This window comes from Larus michahellis, chromosome 22, assembly GCF_964199755.1.
Source record: "Larus michahellis chromosome 22, bLarMic1.1, whole genome shotgun sequence".
Taxonomy (NCBI): Eukaryota; Metazoa; Chordata; class Aves; order Charadriiformes; family Laridae; genus Larus; species Larus michahellis.
This window is the reverse complement of record NC_133917.1, coordinates 4,126,254-4,142,232: the sequence shown is the minus strand read 5'-3', so window position 1 is coordinate 4,142,232 and position 15,979 is coordinate 4,126,254. Positions and strand designations below refer to the sequence as shown.

At 45.8% G+C, this 15,979-nt stretch overlaps 1 protein-coding gene and 1 long non-coding RNA gene across 3 annotated transcripts; both read right to left on the bottom strand.

Annotated features, from left to right (window-relative positions):
* Positions 1-684: 684 nt before the first annotated feature.
* On the bottom strand, positions 685-5,820 carry HOXC6 (homeobox C6). 2 transcript variants are annotated; one of them, XM_074565006.1, is made up of 2 exons: positions 2,224-5,820; positions 685-1,432 (listed from the first exon to the last, which is right to left on the bottom strand). In XM_074565006.1, exons 1-2 carry the CDS (start codon positions 2,621-2,623, stop codon positions 1,095-1,097), a joined length of 738 nt encoding a protein of 245 aa, XP_074421107.1. In that variant the 5' UTR covers positions 2,624-5,820; the 3' UTR covers positions 685-1,094. The 2 variants fall into 2 exon arrangements, with proteins under 2 accessions (XP_074421107.1, XP_074421108.1); XM_074565007.1 differs by having other exon boundaries at positions 700-1,408.
* A 2,123-nt stretch (positions 5,821-7,943) lies between these two features.
* On the bottom strand, positions 7,944-15,535 carry LOC141733924 (uncharacterized). Its single transcript, XR_012584412.1, has 2 exons — positions 15,062-15,535; positions 7,944-12,945 (listed from the first exon to the last, which is right to left on the bottom strand). It is a non-coding gene; the product is annotated as an uncharacterized LOC141733924 (long non-coding RNA).
* Between the last annotated feature and the right edge of the window lie 444 nt (positions 15,536-15,979).

The window sequence follows — 15,979 nt, the reverse complement described above, 5'->3', positions numbered from 1 at the left end:
TGTAATTTTTTTTTTCCCCCCTTTTCCTTTTTTTTTTTTTTTTTTTTTGGAATACTCTTGAATGAGAGAGGTACGAAGGAGGGGAGAAAAAGGAGAGAGGGAGCTGATTTTTCAGGAACAACACACAGAAGATAAGTGAACTTTCTAACAGGCTGTTACCAACACGAAAGGTTTCAACTGAAGCTCAGAGGCCATTCTATAAACTTTAAAAATAATATTCAGTTTTTATTAAATACTCAACATAGTCCTCTGGACATGACCTTTATACATGAGAGGGTGTAACACAAGATTTTTTATTAATTTTTTTTTTCTTTTTTTTTTCCTTTTCTACTGCTATAGAACTCCATTCACTTTATACTGTGGAACATTACAGTGCTAAACATAAATATAAATACAGGTACCACAAACACAGTTAAAAATATTCACACAGAAACTGTCACAGTTTGTAGTATGCAGTGATGAGCCCAGGTATCTGCTTAAATACAAGGAGGATGCTCTTGGAAATGCTATATTTAGGTGGAAGGAGCTTTTTCTCAGGGAAATCAGATTTTTTCACCAGGGGAGGAAGAATTGCTCTGGTTTTGGGGGGGGGGGGGCGGAGGAGAAGCGGCTGGGCACAGTCCGACCCGGCACAGCGGATGCCCAATTTATTTTTTTGGGGGGGCGGGGGAGGGGGGGGGGAAGGCGGAGGGATGGGGAGGGATGGGGGGAGTGTGCGGCTTGAAACAGTCTTATCCCGAGTTAGATAAATAGGCGATGGCGGAGATGCGTGTGCGGGGCGGGGGGGGGGTCACTGGGAAGAGCTGCGGGGGGGGGGGGGCGGACGGGACGACACTGTGTAGCAGTGGGGAGGGGGGGCGTCACATTTCCACCTTAGACCTTATTTTTTAACACACACACACACCGCCCCCCCCAAGTTATTATCTTTTCCTTTTTTTTTTTTTTTTTTTTTTTTTTTTAAGGTAGCCAAACATTGTGCCAGTGATAAATACGGGGTGGAGGGTGTCGGGCGGGGGGGGGGACGGGGACGACACTGGGGGGGGGGGGTTCCTGCCGCCGAGCTGTCACTTTTTTTTTTTTTTTTTTTTTTTTTTTCACTCCTTCTGCTTCTCCTCCTCTGTCTCTTCTCGCTTCTCCTCCTTGGCCAAGCTGTCGGCGGCGGCGGCGGCGGCCCCCCCCCCCGCCCCGGAGAGGGTGGAACTCAAATTACTTTCTTTTTTCCATTTCATCCGCCGGTTTTGGAACCAGATTTTAATCTGCCGCTCCGTCAGGCAGAGAGCGTTGGCGATTTCGATCCGCCTCCGCCGGGTCAGGTACCGGTTGAAGTGAAATTCCTTTTCCAGCTCCAAGGTTTGGTACCGGGAATAAATCTGGCGGCCCCGCCGGCGGTCGGCCCCGTAGCCCACTCCTAGGGATGCCGAGACAAAACAGACTAAAAATCGTCAGCCCGCTAGAACGCCGAGAAAATAAAAGGGGGGGGGGGTAAAAAACGGGAAAAAAAAAACAAACCCAAACATCCGCACCCGCGCAACCCCCCCCCCCTCCGCCCCCGCGCAACCCCCGCGGCCGCCCCCGCTCCTCCCTCCCCCCCACCCCCTCCCCAGCACCCCCCCTCCCGAAAAAAAAAAATAAAAAAAATGAAAATGTTTCTATTTTTTTTTTTTTGAGGGATTAATTTAACCCTCTGCGCGCAGCATTATTATTTTTTTTTTTTTCCACCCGGGTCATTTTCTCCGGGGATGCTGCTCCCCCCCACCCCTCAAAACACCACTTTCCCCCCCCCCCCCATTATTTCTGCCAATTGGAGGATTTGGGAGGTGGGGGGGGGGGGGGAAGACGGGGGAGTGGGGGGGGGCGAGGGGGAAGTGGGAGCTTCCCCCGGCCCCTCTTGGTGCGGGGAACCCGCCACCGCCGCACTTCCCGCACCCGTCATTAAAACTTATTTTTACCCCGGTAATATTTTGTGCTTAACTCCCGAGCAGAGCTCGCTGCACTTTATTATAGATATTTTACACTCTCGAAGTCTTTTAATTAGAAAGAGCATAACAAGCCATATTTGCTTGCAACAACTTAACAAATAAAAGGCCTGTAGCTGCAACTGTGAAGGAGCTATATTATTGTTTTTATGGGGCCATAAAAAGTCGCTCAGCCTGTTCTGCTAGGGAGAAGGTCGTAAAGATGGTTCAGTTTATTTAATTTATATCTCCGAGCTGTAAAACTTACCACTGTGGGAGTTCATACGCTGCATCCATGGGTATATTTGAATGCTAGTTTTTTGTTCTTGCGAAGTGTTCCTGTTTTGGTCACTGGTAAAATCCTGTGCGATTGATGTCTGTGTATTATGTCCCATAGAATTTTGCCTGCAGCTAGAAAGCATGTCTTTTTCTTGGTAAAAAGCATTAGATCCATAGTCATAAGGTCCTCGGCTGGAGCTAAACACAACATTATCTTGCGGTGAATAAAAAGGAGAAGAATAAATCCGGTTTTGAGCAACGGCTGCTCCATAAGTAGAAAAATGCCTGACAGGGTCATAGGCAGTTGAATTGAGGGCTACGTTGGGAAGCACCTCTTGGCCACTGGTTAGATGGCAGGATAAAGATGGGTTTGTAAAATAGGAATTCATATCCTCCTCTATACCTGGCTGTGTGATTTCTTTAATATTTATTTCTGTCTCCAGTTTGTAGTCTGAACTAGATTGTTATAGGGAAGGCTCTGCTCCAGGACAGACAAAATGACAAAGTCAGCTGACCCGGGGGGAGCCAATGGGGAGGCGGGTGTCAAAAAGGGAAAAAATTGCTTTTGCTTCTGTTGATTCCCTAGTTGAAACTAAGTGGGCATGGAAAGTAAGTCCTGCACCCCCAAACCCCCCCCAGCACCCCCCGGGTGCCGGGGGATGGGGAGGATGCGGTGGGGAGGGCAGCCAGGGCTGGGGGTCCTGCCTTGGGGAGGGAAGTTGGGGGGGGAGGGAGGTGGTGGGGGGGGGTGGGTGGGAGCGGCTGGGCTGGAAGGGGAAGGGGGGGGGCACAAATTTCTTAAGCCAGGCTTAACTTTTCCTTCCCCCCCCCCCTCCCCTCACCCTCGCCCCCCTTTTTTTTTTTGGCTGATGGACAGTGAGGTTTGGAAGCCCCGTCTGTGTCTGTGCGTTCTGGTGCTTGTGTCCTGTTTTGGTTTGGTTTGTTGTTGTCTTTTTTTTTTTTTTTTAAAAAAAGAAATGTTTGCTTAATATCTTGTAATAAAATAGCTCAGAATTCACAGTAATAAATCTCAGATGTCCACAGAATATTAAGCCATAAATTACTCTCCTTTTTCTTTTTCTTTTTCTTTTTCTTTTTCTTTTTTTTTTTTCCCCTTCTTGTTCTCATGTAGCATTGGTCAATATCATGGAATCAAATGGTTGTGTTCCTGATGAGAAAATATTACATAAAGAGAGGGGGGGAAACATGGCGACTTCTGGATTGATAACGTGTTTCAGAGCCTTCCCAAAGTGTGTCTTGGGGAGGGGAAAGGGAAAAAAAAAAAAGAAAAAAAAAAAAAAAGAGAGAGGGAGAGAGAAAAGACATCCAGAAAAGCAACACCCAACATTGCAAACTCACGTTAGGCTGGAAGTTAGATTTCTCCTCTACTTTGACATTTCTCCCCTCCAATTCCCTGCTAATTTTCAGTGCTAGAGGATAATTGCATAATTTTTTTTTTTTTTCAACAACTACAACACCAGGAAAAAAAAACCCACAAAAACAGAAAGAAAGAAAGAAAGAAAAAGAGGATTTTTATTTGGAATGGAGAGCAATGGGGAGCCTGGGCTGGGGACGCAACCTCGTGTTTGTGTTTGCAGCAATTTATAGTTGCGGATATTTACAACTGATTGGGAAACTTCTATTGCAAATATTTAGTTAGATGAAAGGGGGGATTATATTCTATCTTCTCTGGGTAGATTGCACCTAGAACTAATTGAAATGAAGGCAGCTAATCTAATTTTAATTTCAATCTAGAGCCATAAATTGCCCCTTAAATGTAAAACATACCTGCTGATCTGTAAATATTGCGAGGTATCTTTATCATTCTGGTGGCTTGCTATTTAAAAATTCAATTATGGCAGGGAAACCCTGGCCTCCTCTCTGTTTCTTTTCTTTTCTTTTTTTTTTCTTTTTCTTTTTCTTTTTTTTTTTTTTAAACCTCCACCGTCTCCACGTTTTTTATTTCCAATGTGAGGGCGCGGGGGGCTGGGGAGAGGAAGGTTTGTGGGTGCACACTCCAATGCAAAACTGAGAGCGTTTGTTTGCCTTGCTCTCCATCCATAGACTTAATTCCCTTTTTTTGTTGTTGTTGTTGTTTTTAGCGACGTATCCCGAAAAGATTTTAGCTGACAAAGAAGGGTTGGGGGGGGGGGTGTGTGTGTGTATATTTTTTTCCCCAGCTATAACAGGAACCCGGATGCCAACGGATTTTATGCTCTTTTTCCTCTGTGTAACAAAGCAAAGTAATCAATGGTAGCAATAAAACCATAAACGAGACTACAACTGAAAAAAAAAAGCTCGTGTATTCATCTTCTATAACGTTAAGGCTTCCCCTGAGTGTCACTAGGGGGAAAAAAAAAAAAAAAAATAAAGTTTCTAACCAAAAAAGAGATAGCTGGAAGTGGGCACCATCTTATTTAGCACATGGACCTTGTTAGCCTGGCTCCCACCTCAGGCTGCCCAACCTGGAGCCAGCCTGGTGCAGATATAAGACTCCTGCACAGGGGGAAGATTTACAGGCGGTTTCCCCCACCCCACCCCCACCCCCACCCCCCCAAAAAAAAGCCAACTTCACTTTCCTTTCGTTTCCCTTTTTTTTCACCCCTCTCCCCACCGCCTGCCCGGGGATTTCTGGAATCAAAGAAAAAGGCGGAAAAATCAAGAAAGTAGGAAAGAAATGGCGAGTACTGGAAGGGTATTACTATTTAATTTTAATTTTATTTTTTATTTTTCCGCCTTCTGCTGAGCTGTGAGCCCCACCCCCCCCCCACGCACCCCCCCCCCCCCCAGCCAGAGGCACCCTGAGCTGGCCCGATCTGGAGAGCCAGGGCTGGGTTGCAAATATTGGTAGCCATGGGCACAATCTCCCCTCAACCCAAGTCCTTTCAGGTTTGGGGGGGGGGGTTGGGGGGGGTTGTGTGTGTCACTTTGGAAACCACCAGCGCCCAGCGCAAAGCTGCTCCCAGGGATTAAACTGGTGCGGAGGGTCCAACAAATGGACTTGGGGGGGGGGGGGCTTGGAGGTGGGGGGGGGAGAGATGAATGAGTGAAGGCTTTTGCAGTTATTGGCGTCTTGTCTTACCTTATGTATTGCTTACAGCCCGCTGTAATTTGGCGAGTAAATTAAAAGTAAGCTACAGCTGGAGGGGCTGGACCTCTGCGAGGGCAGATTGAATTGGGGGGGGGGGTTGGGGGGGGGGCTGCACCTATGGAAGGGCGTTTAGACCCGCTCCAACCTTGCCAAAGTTTGGAGGAGTTTCTAGAAAGACTCCTTCTAGGGTTTTGTTTTTTCTTTCGAATTATTATTTTAGTGTTGTTATTATTATTATTATTACTACTACTACTACTACTACTACTTTTCTCCCCCCCCCCTTTTTTTTTTATTTTTTTATTTTTTTTTTTTATTTTTGTATAGGTGCTCGGGGGCTGTTGTAGCGGAGACCTGGGTGATAACCGTGTGACTAGGAGTCGAGAAAGTTAAGTGTTTTATTACTTCTCTAAACAGAGGGCAAGTCTTAAAAGTCTGGTCGATTTATAGTGAACAGAAACCAGCTGCCGTAAAGAAACTTAAAATAGAATCCTCTCCCCGCGTTAAAACCCAGGTTTCTGGGGAGAAAAGGAAGAGAACGAGGAGGGGGTGGAAAAAAATAAAAATATAAATAATAAGGCACAACCACCCCGAAAGCTCCTGCAAATACAAACGAGGCATCATTAAAGTATGTTTTACCCATTGCAATTCCTCAGCCTCACGTTTTGAACGCACTGGATGTTCCTTTTATTTTCTTCTTCCCCCCCCCCACCCCCCCCGCCTTGATATTTTTCGAGCAGTTGGGGGATTTCTCGAAAGTATTTCATCAAGATATGTCACTACCCAAAAGGTATTTATTTTTTTCCCCCATGAAAACGTGTAGAGGGAATATGTGGGGCGCTTTCTGGTTAAATTGGTCTGCAAACAATTATGTAAACTCATCAGCAGAAGCAAGAACAGATGTTTTATTAAAAGTGCTACACAGCGGTAGAAATATGTACAAGTCTTCGAGTAGCTCTTTAATAGGAGTTGCTCTTTGTTCCCAGAAAAGAAAAGCGCCCATAGAAATCTGAAATATTGCCATATTGCCCCCCCCCTTCCTCCCCCCCCCCCCCGCCCCCCCCACTGATGCTCACACGGGGTGGGGGGAGAGAAAAAATAGAAAGAAAAAAAAAAATATATATGTATATGTGTGTGTGTCGGGAGATTTCCTCCTCCCCCCCCCCCCCCCCCATATAATTAGCGAATTGATGAACTGATTTAGGGGGGGAAGAAGAAAAAAAAAAAAAAAAAAAAGGGCTTTAAAAAAAAAAAAACGATCCCAACACATGTGTTTTCTATCCCTCAGTAATTACTGAAAGGAAACAAATCCAAATCGGTGTCCCCCCCCCGCCCCTCCCTCCCTGAACAGCCTGCAGATACCGCTACTGGCAGCGAGCTGCTGCCCAGCCCCGCGGCCGATGGGGTTTGGGGAGGGGGGGGAATGGAAGGGAAGGGGGGGCCTGTTTCTCTTCTCTTTCCAGCCCATTTGGGGCTGATCCGGGCGTGGGGCAAAAGACGGGGCTCCCTCCCCACCCCCGCCCCCCCCCCTCCACACGCGTGTCGGGGGTTGGGAGGTGCCCGCCCGCTCGGAGCCACCGCGTGTGTGTGTGTCCCCCCAGGCTTAAAAATTAATATTATTCCAGCAGGTTGAGGGGGTTTTCTGTAAACTGCCGCACAAATGTCTCTTTTGGGGTGCAGAAAAAGGGGGGGGGACACGCTGACTCTCACCCCCCACACACACACCCCAAAAATGCCCGCACCTACGCACCCGCGCACCCACCGCTGACATCTGGCCATAAGGCACCGCGCTCGCCCCTGATTAAATACTCCAAGCTCTTAGAGGTAAATACAAGTGATGCCATTAAAAGCCTTTTTATTTAAACTGATTTCACCTTGTATCTGGGATCTCTGCCTTCCCCCCCCCGCCCTTTTCCCTTCCTCTTTGCCTTTTTTTTTTTTTTTTTTTTTTAACTTGACATTTATGGCACACGTGAGCCCTAATTATTTATTTGGGGCTTTCGCTGGGAATTTATTCCTGCTCTTTACAACAGGGTTTTCCTCGTCAATATATCGCTTTCTGCTGTAAATAACGCTTTTTAAAAATAATAGAAAAAAAAAAAGAAAATGGGAATAACAACACATCTCCCCCTAAAACAAAAAAAGGGGTAACAGGGTGACAATAACAAACTCGTGGAGGTTTATGTGGAGGTTTATTTACCTCTTTCCCCCGGCCTGAAATGGCTCGTATTGTTTTGGAGCCGTCTCTATTCTCTGTAATTACAACCTCGGAGTCAGAGTCTGGGCAGCTCTTAATTAAAAAAAAAAAAAAAAAAAGAAAAAAAAAAAAAAAAAGGAGAGAGATTTCATCTCTCCTTCCCCTGAATTCTTCTATTCAGAGCTTCAGAGACTATTTAAAGTTTTATTCCGGCGCTGCAGACACCGCGTTTGGAAGAGGGTGGCCTATTCGGGAGCTTGATTTGCTAATTAAAAGGCAACTTCTGCACCAAGACGCACAAAGCCATAATTAGCGAAAGCACCCATTTCCCCCCATATCTTTCCGAGAAGAGGGGCTGAAAAAAAAATAACAACCCGCGTCGGTTTTGCTTTTTTTTTTTTTAACACAACCCTCCGCAAAAACCTTTATTTTTTTATTTTTTTTTTTCGCCCTAGGTGGATAAAAAAGAGCATTTACCACCCCGTGCGTCGCCCGTAGAGTTGCCCAGACGAGTCATTTCTTTGCTTTTTTTCCCCTCTTGATTTTTAATTTTTTTTTTTTAATTCGGATTTATTTATTTATTTATTTATTTTGCAGCGTGGTGGAGGGAAATGGCCTTAAACGTGTTCTTGTTGCCTTCATTTTATCCCCGGAGTTGCTTTAGGAAAGTGCACCAAAAGTTCAGGGCGACTCCCTTCAAGTTGCAAGGCTCAGCGCGAAAAATAATAATAATAATAAAAATAATAGCGATACTGGGGGGGGGGTGGGGGGTGGAAGGAAAAAAAATAATGTTTTTTTCTCGCTTGCAAAACCTCTCAGTCGCTGCGCACGTTTCCAGAGGTTGGAAGGTAGAGAAAGAAAGAAAAAGAAGAGAAGAGAAAAAAAAAAAAAAAAAGGGGGAATTCTGGCAATTGTCAAAACACATGTCTGCGAACCAGGAAACCGGGAGGTGTGTGGGGAAGAGAAATTAATCTGTTCCTACTTCTGAAATTTATCCCTCTTCTTTCTGCCGAGCTTTGAAAGCGCTTTCTGACACTTTTAAGCGTTTGTTTAGGTTTTTCTTTTTTTCCCCCCGCGTTGGTACCGCGGCGGGAGGAGGCTTTTCATTCTCAAATATTCTTTTTCATTGGGGGGGGGGGGGGGCGGTGGGAAGTTGTGGGGTGTGATTTATTTCATTATTTTTCTCCTTCCCAGATTTATTGGCGAATCTCAGCCCAACAAAAGAAGGCAGCACCGAAATCTCCCCGCGGAAACGGGACTTCGCTGGGTCTTAAATTACCAAGTAACCGCGTTGCAAAAAAAGTTAACAGCAGCGAAAAAAGCAGGGGGAGAACACCCCCCCCCCCACACACACACACCCTCCGGCAACACCGCCTCAATTAAATTTAATTTGCTGATTAAACGCACTTCGGGATAAATCTCATCAGCGCCGGGAAGGGGAGCCCCTAAAAAAGCGAGGAAAAAAAAAAAAAAAAATCTAAAATTCCTAATATTTTAGGGGATGTAGAATCGCGGAGCGGTGCTTTGTTTATAGGGAGGTGTCTGGCGGCGGCGGCAACATTCCTGGTGGGTTTTTTGGCTAAAAGTGCGAATTAAAGTGGTTTTTTAATTCAAGCGGAGGCAGGAAAATAGCTTTTTTTGCCCCAAACCGGAGTAAAACCTGCTCAGGTAGCAGGTAGCAACTTTCCCCGGAGGGGGGGTGGGGTGGGGGGGGAAATAATAAATCTGCCTTCCAGCTTTTAATTAATATTATTTTCAAAATTCGCCTGTCTGTTCACGACGGAGTGGAAATATCCCCCCCAGCCCCTAAAATTAGAAGAGGTGGGAAAAATGACAGTGGCGCTCATGACGTCACGGGCAAGACTTTATGGCGTAAAATTAGAAAAGGTGATGTTTTGCTGCGGACAGGCGCGTTCTCTGCGCCTCTCTCCACACGTTCATGTATGTGGAGGTGCGATCATTTCTGCCGGGCGTACCGATTAAAAATAAAATAAAAAGGAGTGGGCTGTTATTACGTTCTGCAAGGATAACTCAGGAGTGAAAAATTGTTGTCATTAACTATAGGCAGTTTTCTCCTTTATTCTTCTGATATGAAGGCAGAAATTTAATCATAGGTGGCTCGGAAAAAAAAAAAAATAAAATAATTCAGGAAACAATAATAGTTGCCTTAATGATGTTTTTTTTAGAGGCGATCACTTAGGCAGAATTAAACTATATATTTGGAGACAACCTCTTGAGCACTTTGGTGAATTTATACATTTACATCGTCTTTAATCGAGCAACAATTTAATATTTCAGGATTTGCTTAAATACACTCATATTTTCAGGGGGAAAATACCGTTCCCGAGCTGACATGCCTTATCTATTTTTATGAGTTCACGTACATTGGGATGATTTAAACCCCGGTAACACGGAACGAAAGGGATAAAAAAAAATAATAAAATCATCATCATAATAATAATAATAAAAAAAAAACAACCCCAAAACCGCCTCGAATTAGCAGAAAGCGCAAGTGAAGAGTTCCAAATGGCTTTGGGAAACTTGGAGAAGTTTGCGGACGGGGAGGGGGCTGGGGGGGGGGCACACGCCTCGATGTTAAAGGTACTAAAACTTCTTTGCAAAGTGATTTATTTATTTATTTGTTTTTATTTATTTATTTATTTTATGGCAGGAGAAGCTTTTGCGGGGCTTTACACCCTCTGCCAGCCGGGGACGGTGGGGGGGTGTGGGGGGGTGGTGGTGTCTCTCCCCTTCCCAGCCCCCGTCTCCCACCCCCCCCACCCCCCCCGCAATTACACACACAGACAGATCCGGGGGGGGGGGGGGGGAGGTGGCGGGGGGGAGGTGGGGGGGGGGAAAAGGGCACCAAATTGCAAAAAATTGCAAGTTTCTGTCACTTGGTGGCAGTATACAAAACAAGTAAACAAAAACGGGCAGAAATTTAAACACTCAAAGGCCGGGGGGGGGGGGGGGGGGGGGAGAAGAGCGAACGGGGGGGCCCCACCTGTGGGACAAACCCCCGCGTCCGCCCGCCTCCCTTGGACCTTGTCTGGCGGGTGATTTTAGGGTGGGGGGGTGTGGGGGTGTGTGCAGTTGTTTTTTTTTTTCTTTGTTGGTTTTTAGTGGTTTTTCCCCCTTTTTTTTTTCTGCCTTGCTCCCAGTCTCTCTTCCCCCCCCCCCCCCCCCCAGCTTTTATTTTCCCCCTCCCCGCCCCCCATTGAAACGCGGGGTCTTTAGTCTGGGGACAAAGACTTTTACAGCAAGGTGTGTCCCCATGCGACAAAGGCGACCCGAGCAGCCTGTCCCCTGCAGACTGCGTCCAGACACCCGCAATTTCGGGGATTTCTGCCTTTTATTGTGTTTGTGTCTGGGGAGGAAGGGGGGGGGGGGGGGGCGGAGGGGAGACAGGGCCGCTTCTCGCCTTCCTCCTCCCCAGCATCTTCCTCCCCCTCGGAGGTTGGAGGTCAGGCCGCCCCCTCCCCCTCCCTAAAAAAAATCTTCAGTTTTTGGGGGGTGCTCTGCTCCGATTTCTTCGCTTTTTCTCCCAAATCCCGAGCCCACACTTCAGCTGCCACCCCGAATCCAAAGGAGAAAGGCCTTAATTTTAATTTTAACGTTGTTTTTTTTTTTTTAAAGCCCTGACCTTAAACACTACCATTGAAAATTGAATTTATTTTTTTTTCACCCCTTTTTCTCCATTTTTTTTGCCGAAGAGGGCGAGCTGCAGGGATGAAACCCCCGCCAACAATAGTAACAAGATCTCCAAATATCTCCTCCAAAACCTAAAATTCTTAATCCTTCAATGTTCCGCATCATCCTTTCCCAAAGTGTATTTCCCCCTCTATGACTAATTTTTTTATCTCCCCTCGCCTTTTTTTTTTTTTTTTTTTTTCCTCCTCCACACGCCGAGCTCCGCAAATTTATCTCTCGGGAAAAAGGAAAAAAAAAAAAAAAGAAATAAAGAAAGATAGAAAGAAAGAAAGAGATAAATAAAGCCCCAAACCAAACCCCTTTGCTGCACAAAGCTCCGGGTAGAAATACAGCCCCCACAAAAAAAAAAATAAATTTTAAACAGAAATCACATTTATTGGGGAAATAACCACAAAAATACGGCCCCCCGTCGCAAATCGATCTGAGCATCATCACGTTCACCACTCGCACCTAACGCCGGTGGCGGTTGCCTATATATATACACGTATATATATTAAAAATATATATATTATTTCTGGTGGGTTTGGTTAATTCGTTCCCCAAACCGAAATTCCTTCACATGACAAGTTGGGAAATCGCTTCTTTCTGATCATTTCTTTGTAGTTACAGGTTTTTCCGGGCTTTTACAACACGGCGGATTTGGCATAATAAACCACCCACACGTTCGTGCTCTGTATTCGTAGATATATTTGATCGGAACAGGCTTTTATAGAAGCTGAGATTAAACGCCCACGCGCGGGGAAGATCGTATCAAATGGGTTTATGGCCGGGTATATTCGTGCGAAATGTGTACGCGATCAAATAAAATGTAAATTCCTCTTGTTCCACCGATTGTATTTACGTCCTTCAGCCGCGAATCGGCTCCTACTCAACACCTTGGAATAAACCGCCCCTATAAATAAATTAGGAAGCATTTGGGACAGCGGAATTTCTATTTGAAAATTTTCTGCCGGAGCCTGATTTATTTTTTTTTTTTCTTTTTTTTTTCCCCTCCACCGACTACATCTGTCGAAGAAAATCTATTATTTCCTGAAAGACCATGTCAATAACACGTGGCGATTTTCCTATAATCCCTGATGTTACAGATACAAGCAGCAATTTATTTCCTCTGCTTTAGACCGGGATAAAAAAAAAAAAAAAAAAGAAAATCTCGGAGAATATAAATCATCCCGTTATTCTGCATCCTAAAAATGTTTCTCGGCATTGCGAGGGGCTGAAAGATGACAATCCGTCAAGGGAAAGGAGAAAATCAATATATTTGGGTTTTTTTGGGGGGGGGGGGGGCGGTTTCCAGGCCTGTTTGGGGGGAGGTTTAACGCGGGCCGGCGGCGGGAGCATCCCGGTGGGAATGGGAGCGGGGAGCGGGGGGCTCGGGGAGGGAGAGCAGACGGATTTCGGGCTGAAAACAATAAAAGATCCCATTTCTGTAATCATGTGGTTCCAATAAACACTCATTGTTTGCTCATAAAATGTCTTTACGACTGGCCGCGGTACAGGCAGCGCCTCCACACAACGGGATTTTCCCAGCGAACAAAACCAAGGCAAAACTGCCTTTTTCCCTCTTTTTTTTTTTTTTTTCACACCGCACACCCCCCCCCCCATCCCATCCGCGAACGCTCTATTTTATTTCACGCTCGGAAAACAAAATTACACGGGAGAAGGCGGGGGTTGGGGGAAGGACGACGACGACCGCGTGTTGTCTCAAAGGCAAAACGCTGCAAAAAAAAAAAAAAAAAAAAAAAAAAAAAAAGGAATTAAAAATTCCCTTTTTTTTTTTTTTTTCAGGGGAACGGGTTTGTTCCGCCGATAATTTCCAGCCCCAAAGGCAGGCGCAAGGATTTACCAGATTTCGCAAAAGAAAAGGGAAACCAACTTGGGAAACTTGTCTTTTTTGTGGTTTGGTGGTGGTTTTTTTTTTCCCTCCCCCCATCTCCATTTTTTTTCCCCCTAATTAAATTTATCACCAGAAACCACCCCACAACTTTCACACGCCGCTTTCGCCAATTAACCTCTGCCAGCGCGCGCTGGAAATTAAAACAGAGGAGGCCATTTTTCCTTAAAAACCACCAAAAACCAACAACAACCACCAACAGAAAAGCAGCAGCAAGGCAGAAAGTGAGGAGTCGTGTGTGTTTTCCCCCCCCCGCCCCGCGGTCTCCAACTCCCCCTTTTCCTCACCAAAATCCCCCCTCCCGCAGACGGCCCCTCTGCCCCCACGCTGGGGAAAGCCCCAAAATCGCTTATAATAAGCCAGAAAATTGCCCTCGCCTCTGCCACCCCTCCCCCACAACGTTTATGTAATGTCTGCCCCTATATTATTATATATATTGTTCTTATTATTATTTTATATATATATACACACACACATCCAGCCCTATAGGTGTACGGGGGGGCATCCAGCAATCCAGCAGCAAATCTCTGCTCACACACACACTCATTATTATTATTATTATTTTAAACACGGAGGATTTATCAAGAAAGGAAAAGAAATACAACCTCGAGAGGAAATGAAGTCACTACATTTTTTTTATAAATAAATAATAAAAAATATATATCTCTCTCTTTACACGGTATATACAGGGAGATAGATAAGATTAGATGATGGATGGGTAGGTGGGGAGGGAGGTGGATGGGTAGGTAGATGGGGAGGTTAGCAGGGGAAGGGTCACGCTTTAAATCTCACCCGTTAAACCTGAATTAAAGTTGTTGGAGGAAAAAAGGGGAAAAAAAAATAAAATAGAAATAATAACCCCCCCCCCAAAAAAAAAAAAAATAAGGGAAAGGGGTGGGACCTGCATGCAAATAAAACATAAAAGCCAACAGCCTGTTAACCACTTCGCAGGAAAACCAGAGCCCTCCTGAAAGTTATTATCGTGATTATTTTTACGACACGGAGCTTGTTTTCAAACGCTCCGTTTGGAAGAGGGGAAGGAAATTCCATAAAATTCAATAAAATTCCATAAAACTCAATGAAAGCCCCTAAATCCGGAGAACTTTACACCCGCCCGCTTGCAAAAAGCGAATTAGAGGAGGAAGCTCTTGGGATGCAAAGAGTTGATTGTTAATCAGCCCGCGCTTAATATTAATTATTGCCCCGGGAACCAAACGCGCAGCCCCGCGGAAGAAGCGCAGGCCGCGGACGGCGGCCCCGGGGCTGAGGGGGGGTGGGGTGTGAAAGGGGGGGGGGGTGAATGGGCGTGCAAGGCCGGGCCTCGCGCACACAATTAAGAGCGCAGCTCATTAAATATGGCACTACCAGCAGCCTTGGACGCCCCACCCGGGCTGCGCCGGCCCGGCCCCTCCGCGCATGCGCTTCCCCCCCCTTATTTATTTATTTTTTTTTATTTTTTTTTTTCCGGGGAAGGAAAAGTTAGGAGGATTCATTTTTTTTCCCCCCATCCATATAGATTTTTCTTTTTTTTTTCTTCTTCTTTTTTTTTTTCCCCCTCTCCTCCCAACGCGGCCCCCCCCCCAACAACACAAACACACGCCGCCCCCCCCACACACCCCCCTCTCTTTCCCCATCCCCCGGCGCCCCTCCAACAGCTTCCCCGCACCCCGAATATGACATCAGCAAGGCGCAAATCCCTTTTTCTTTTTTTTTTCCCCCCTTCTTTTTTTTTTTTTTTTTTTTTTCTCTCCCACCCCCCAACCAAACCTCTCCCCCCCCCACCCCCCCCGCCCCGGAATTAACTGCATTTCTGCCGCCCCGCAGCAGCTTTCCCTCATATCCAAGCTACACCCCTCGCTCGCACAACGATGCATCATTATCCTTAACACCCGGGCTATGGATCATTAGTTACACATTTTAACCAATAAGGGAACACTTACCAGAGGCTCCTGTCTCCCCCTCTCCCTCTCTCTCACTCTCTCTCTCTTTTTTCTCTGTCTCTCCCTCTTTCTGATCCACTGACGCTGCAGCTCAGCTCCACAGAAACATTAAAAAAAAAAAAAAAAAAAAAAAAAAGGAGCAAAAAGGAGAAAAAAAAAAAAGAAAAAAAAGAGATGGAAACAAAAGCAAAACAGTTCTTCGGCTGGGCAAAGGATGGGGGAAGCTGGAGAGGAATCTGTCTCTCTCTAGGGTTGGTTTTGGGTTTGTTTTTTTTTTTTTAGGCTTTTAAAAAAAAAAAAAAAAAAGGTATTTACAACTGCTTGTGCCCCCTCATCATCGCATCCTGCAAAGGAAATGCATTGCGTTTTGCCCCTAGGGGTGGGGAATAGGAGGCGGCAACCAGACGCAGCAGTAAACTCATTAATGCCAAAATGCCCAAAGCAACCAAGAATTCCAACCCCAAGGAGACGAGGGGAGGGGGGGGGGGTAAAAAAAAAAAAAAAAAAAAAAAAATCGCGATTTTTTTTTTTTCCGGCTTAAAAAAAAAAAAAAATTATCATCACGCTAATAATTAAGTTGGGGTGGGGGGGTGGGGGGGGGGGAAAGGGGAGGGGGGGGGGGAAATACCATCCTACCCCTGGCACTGCTTGGACTGTTAAAGGAAAGACTACTGCGAAAGAGTCATAAGAGAAACCACAATAAAAAGTTCACGTTCATGGATGGAGTCCACATGACTTCCTGTGGCCAATCCAACTTGTGATTCAGTCGTAAACTTTTATTGCTCAGCTGTAAATTTTCTGCAAACAACCAGGAATGCGTTGCATTTTTTTGTGACGAGTGCAAATGCTCTCGTCTGTCGCCATGTTTATACAATTCTGCTTTAATATTCGGATATTCCCACCCCCCCACCCACATCC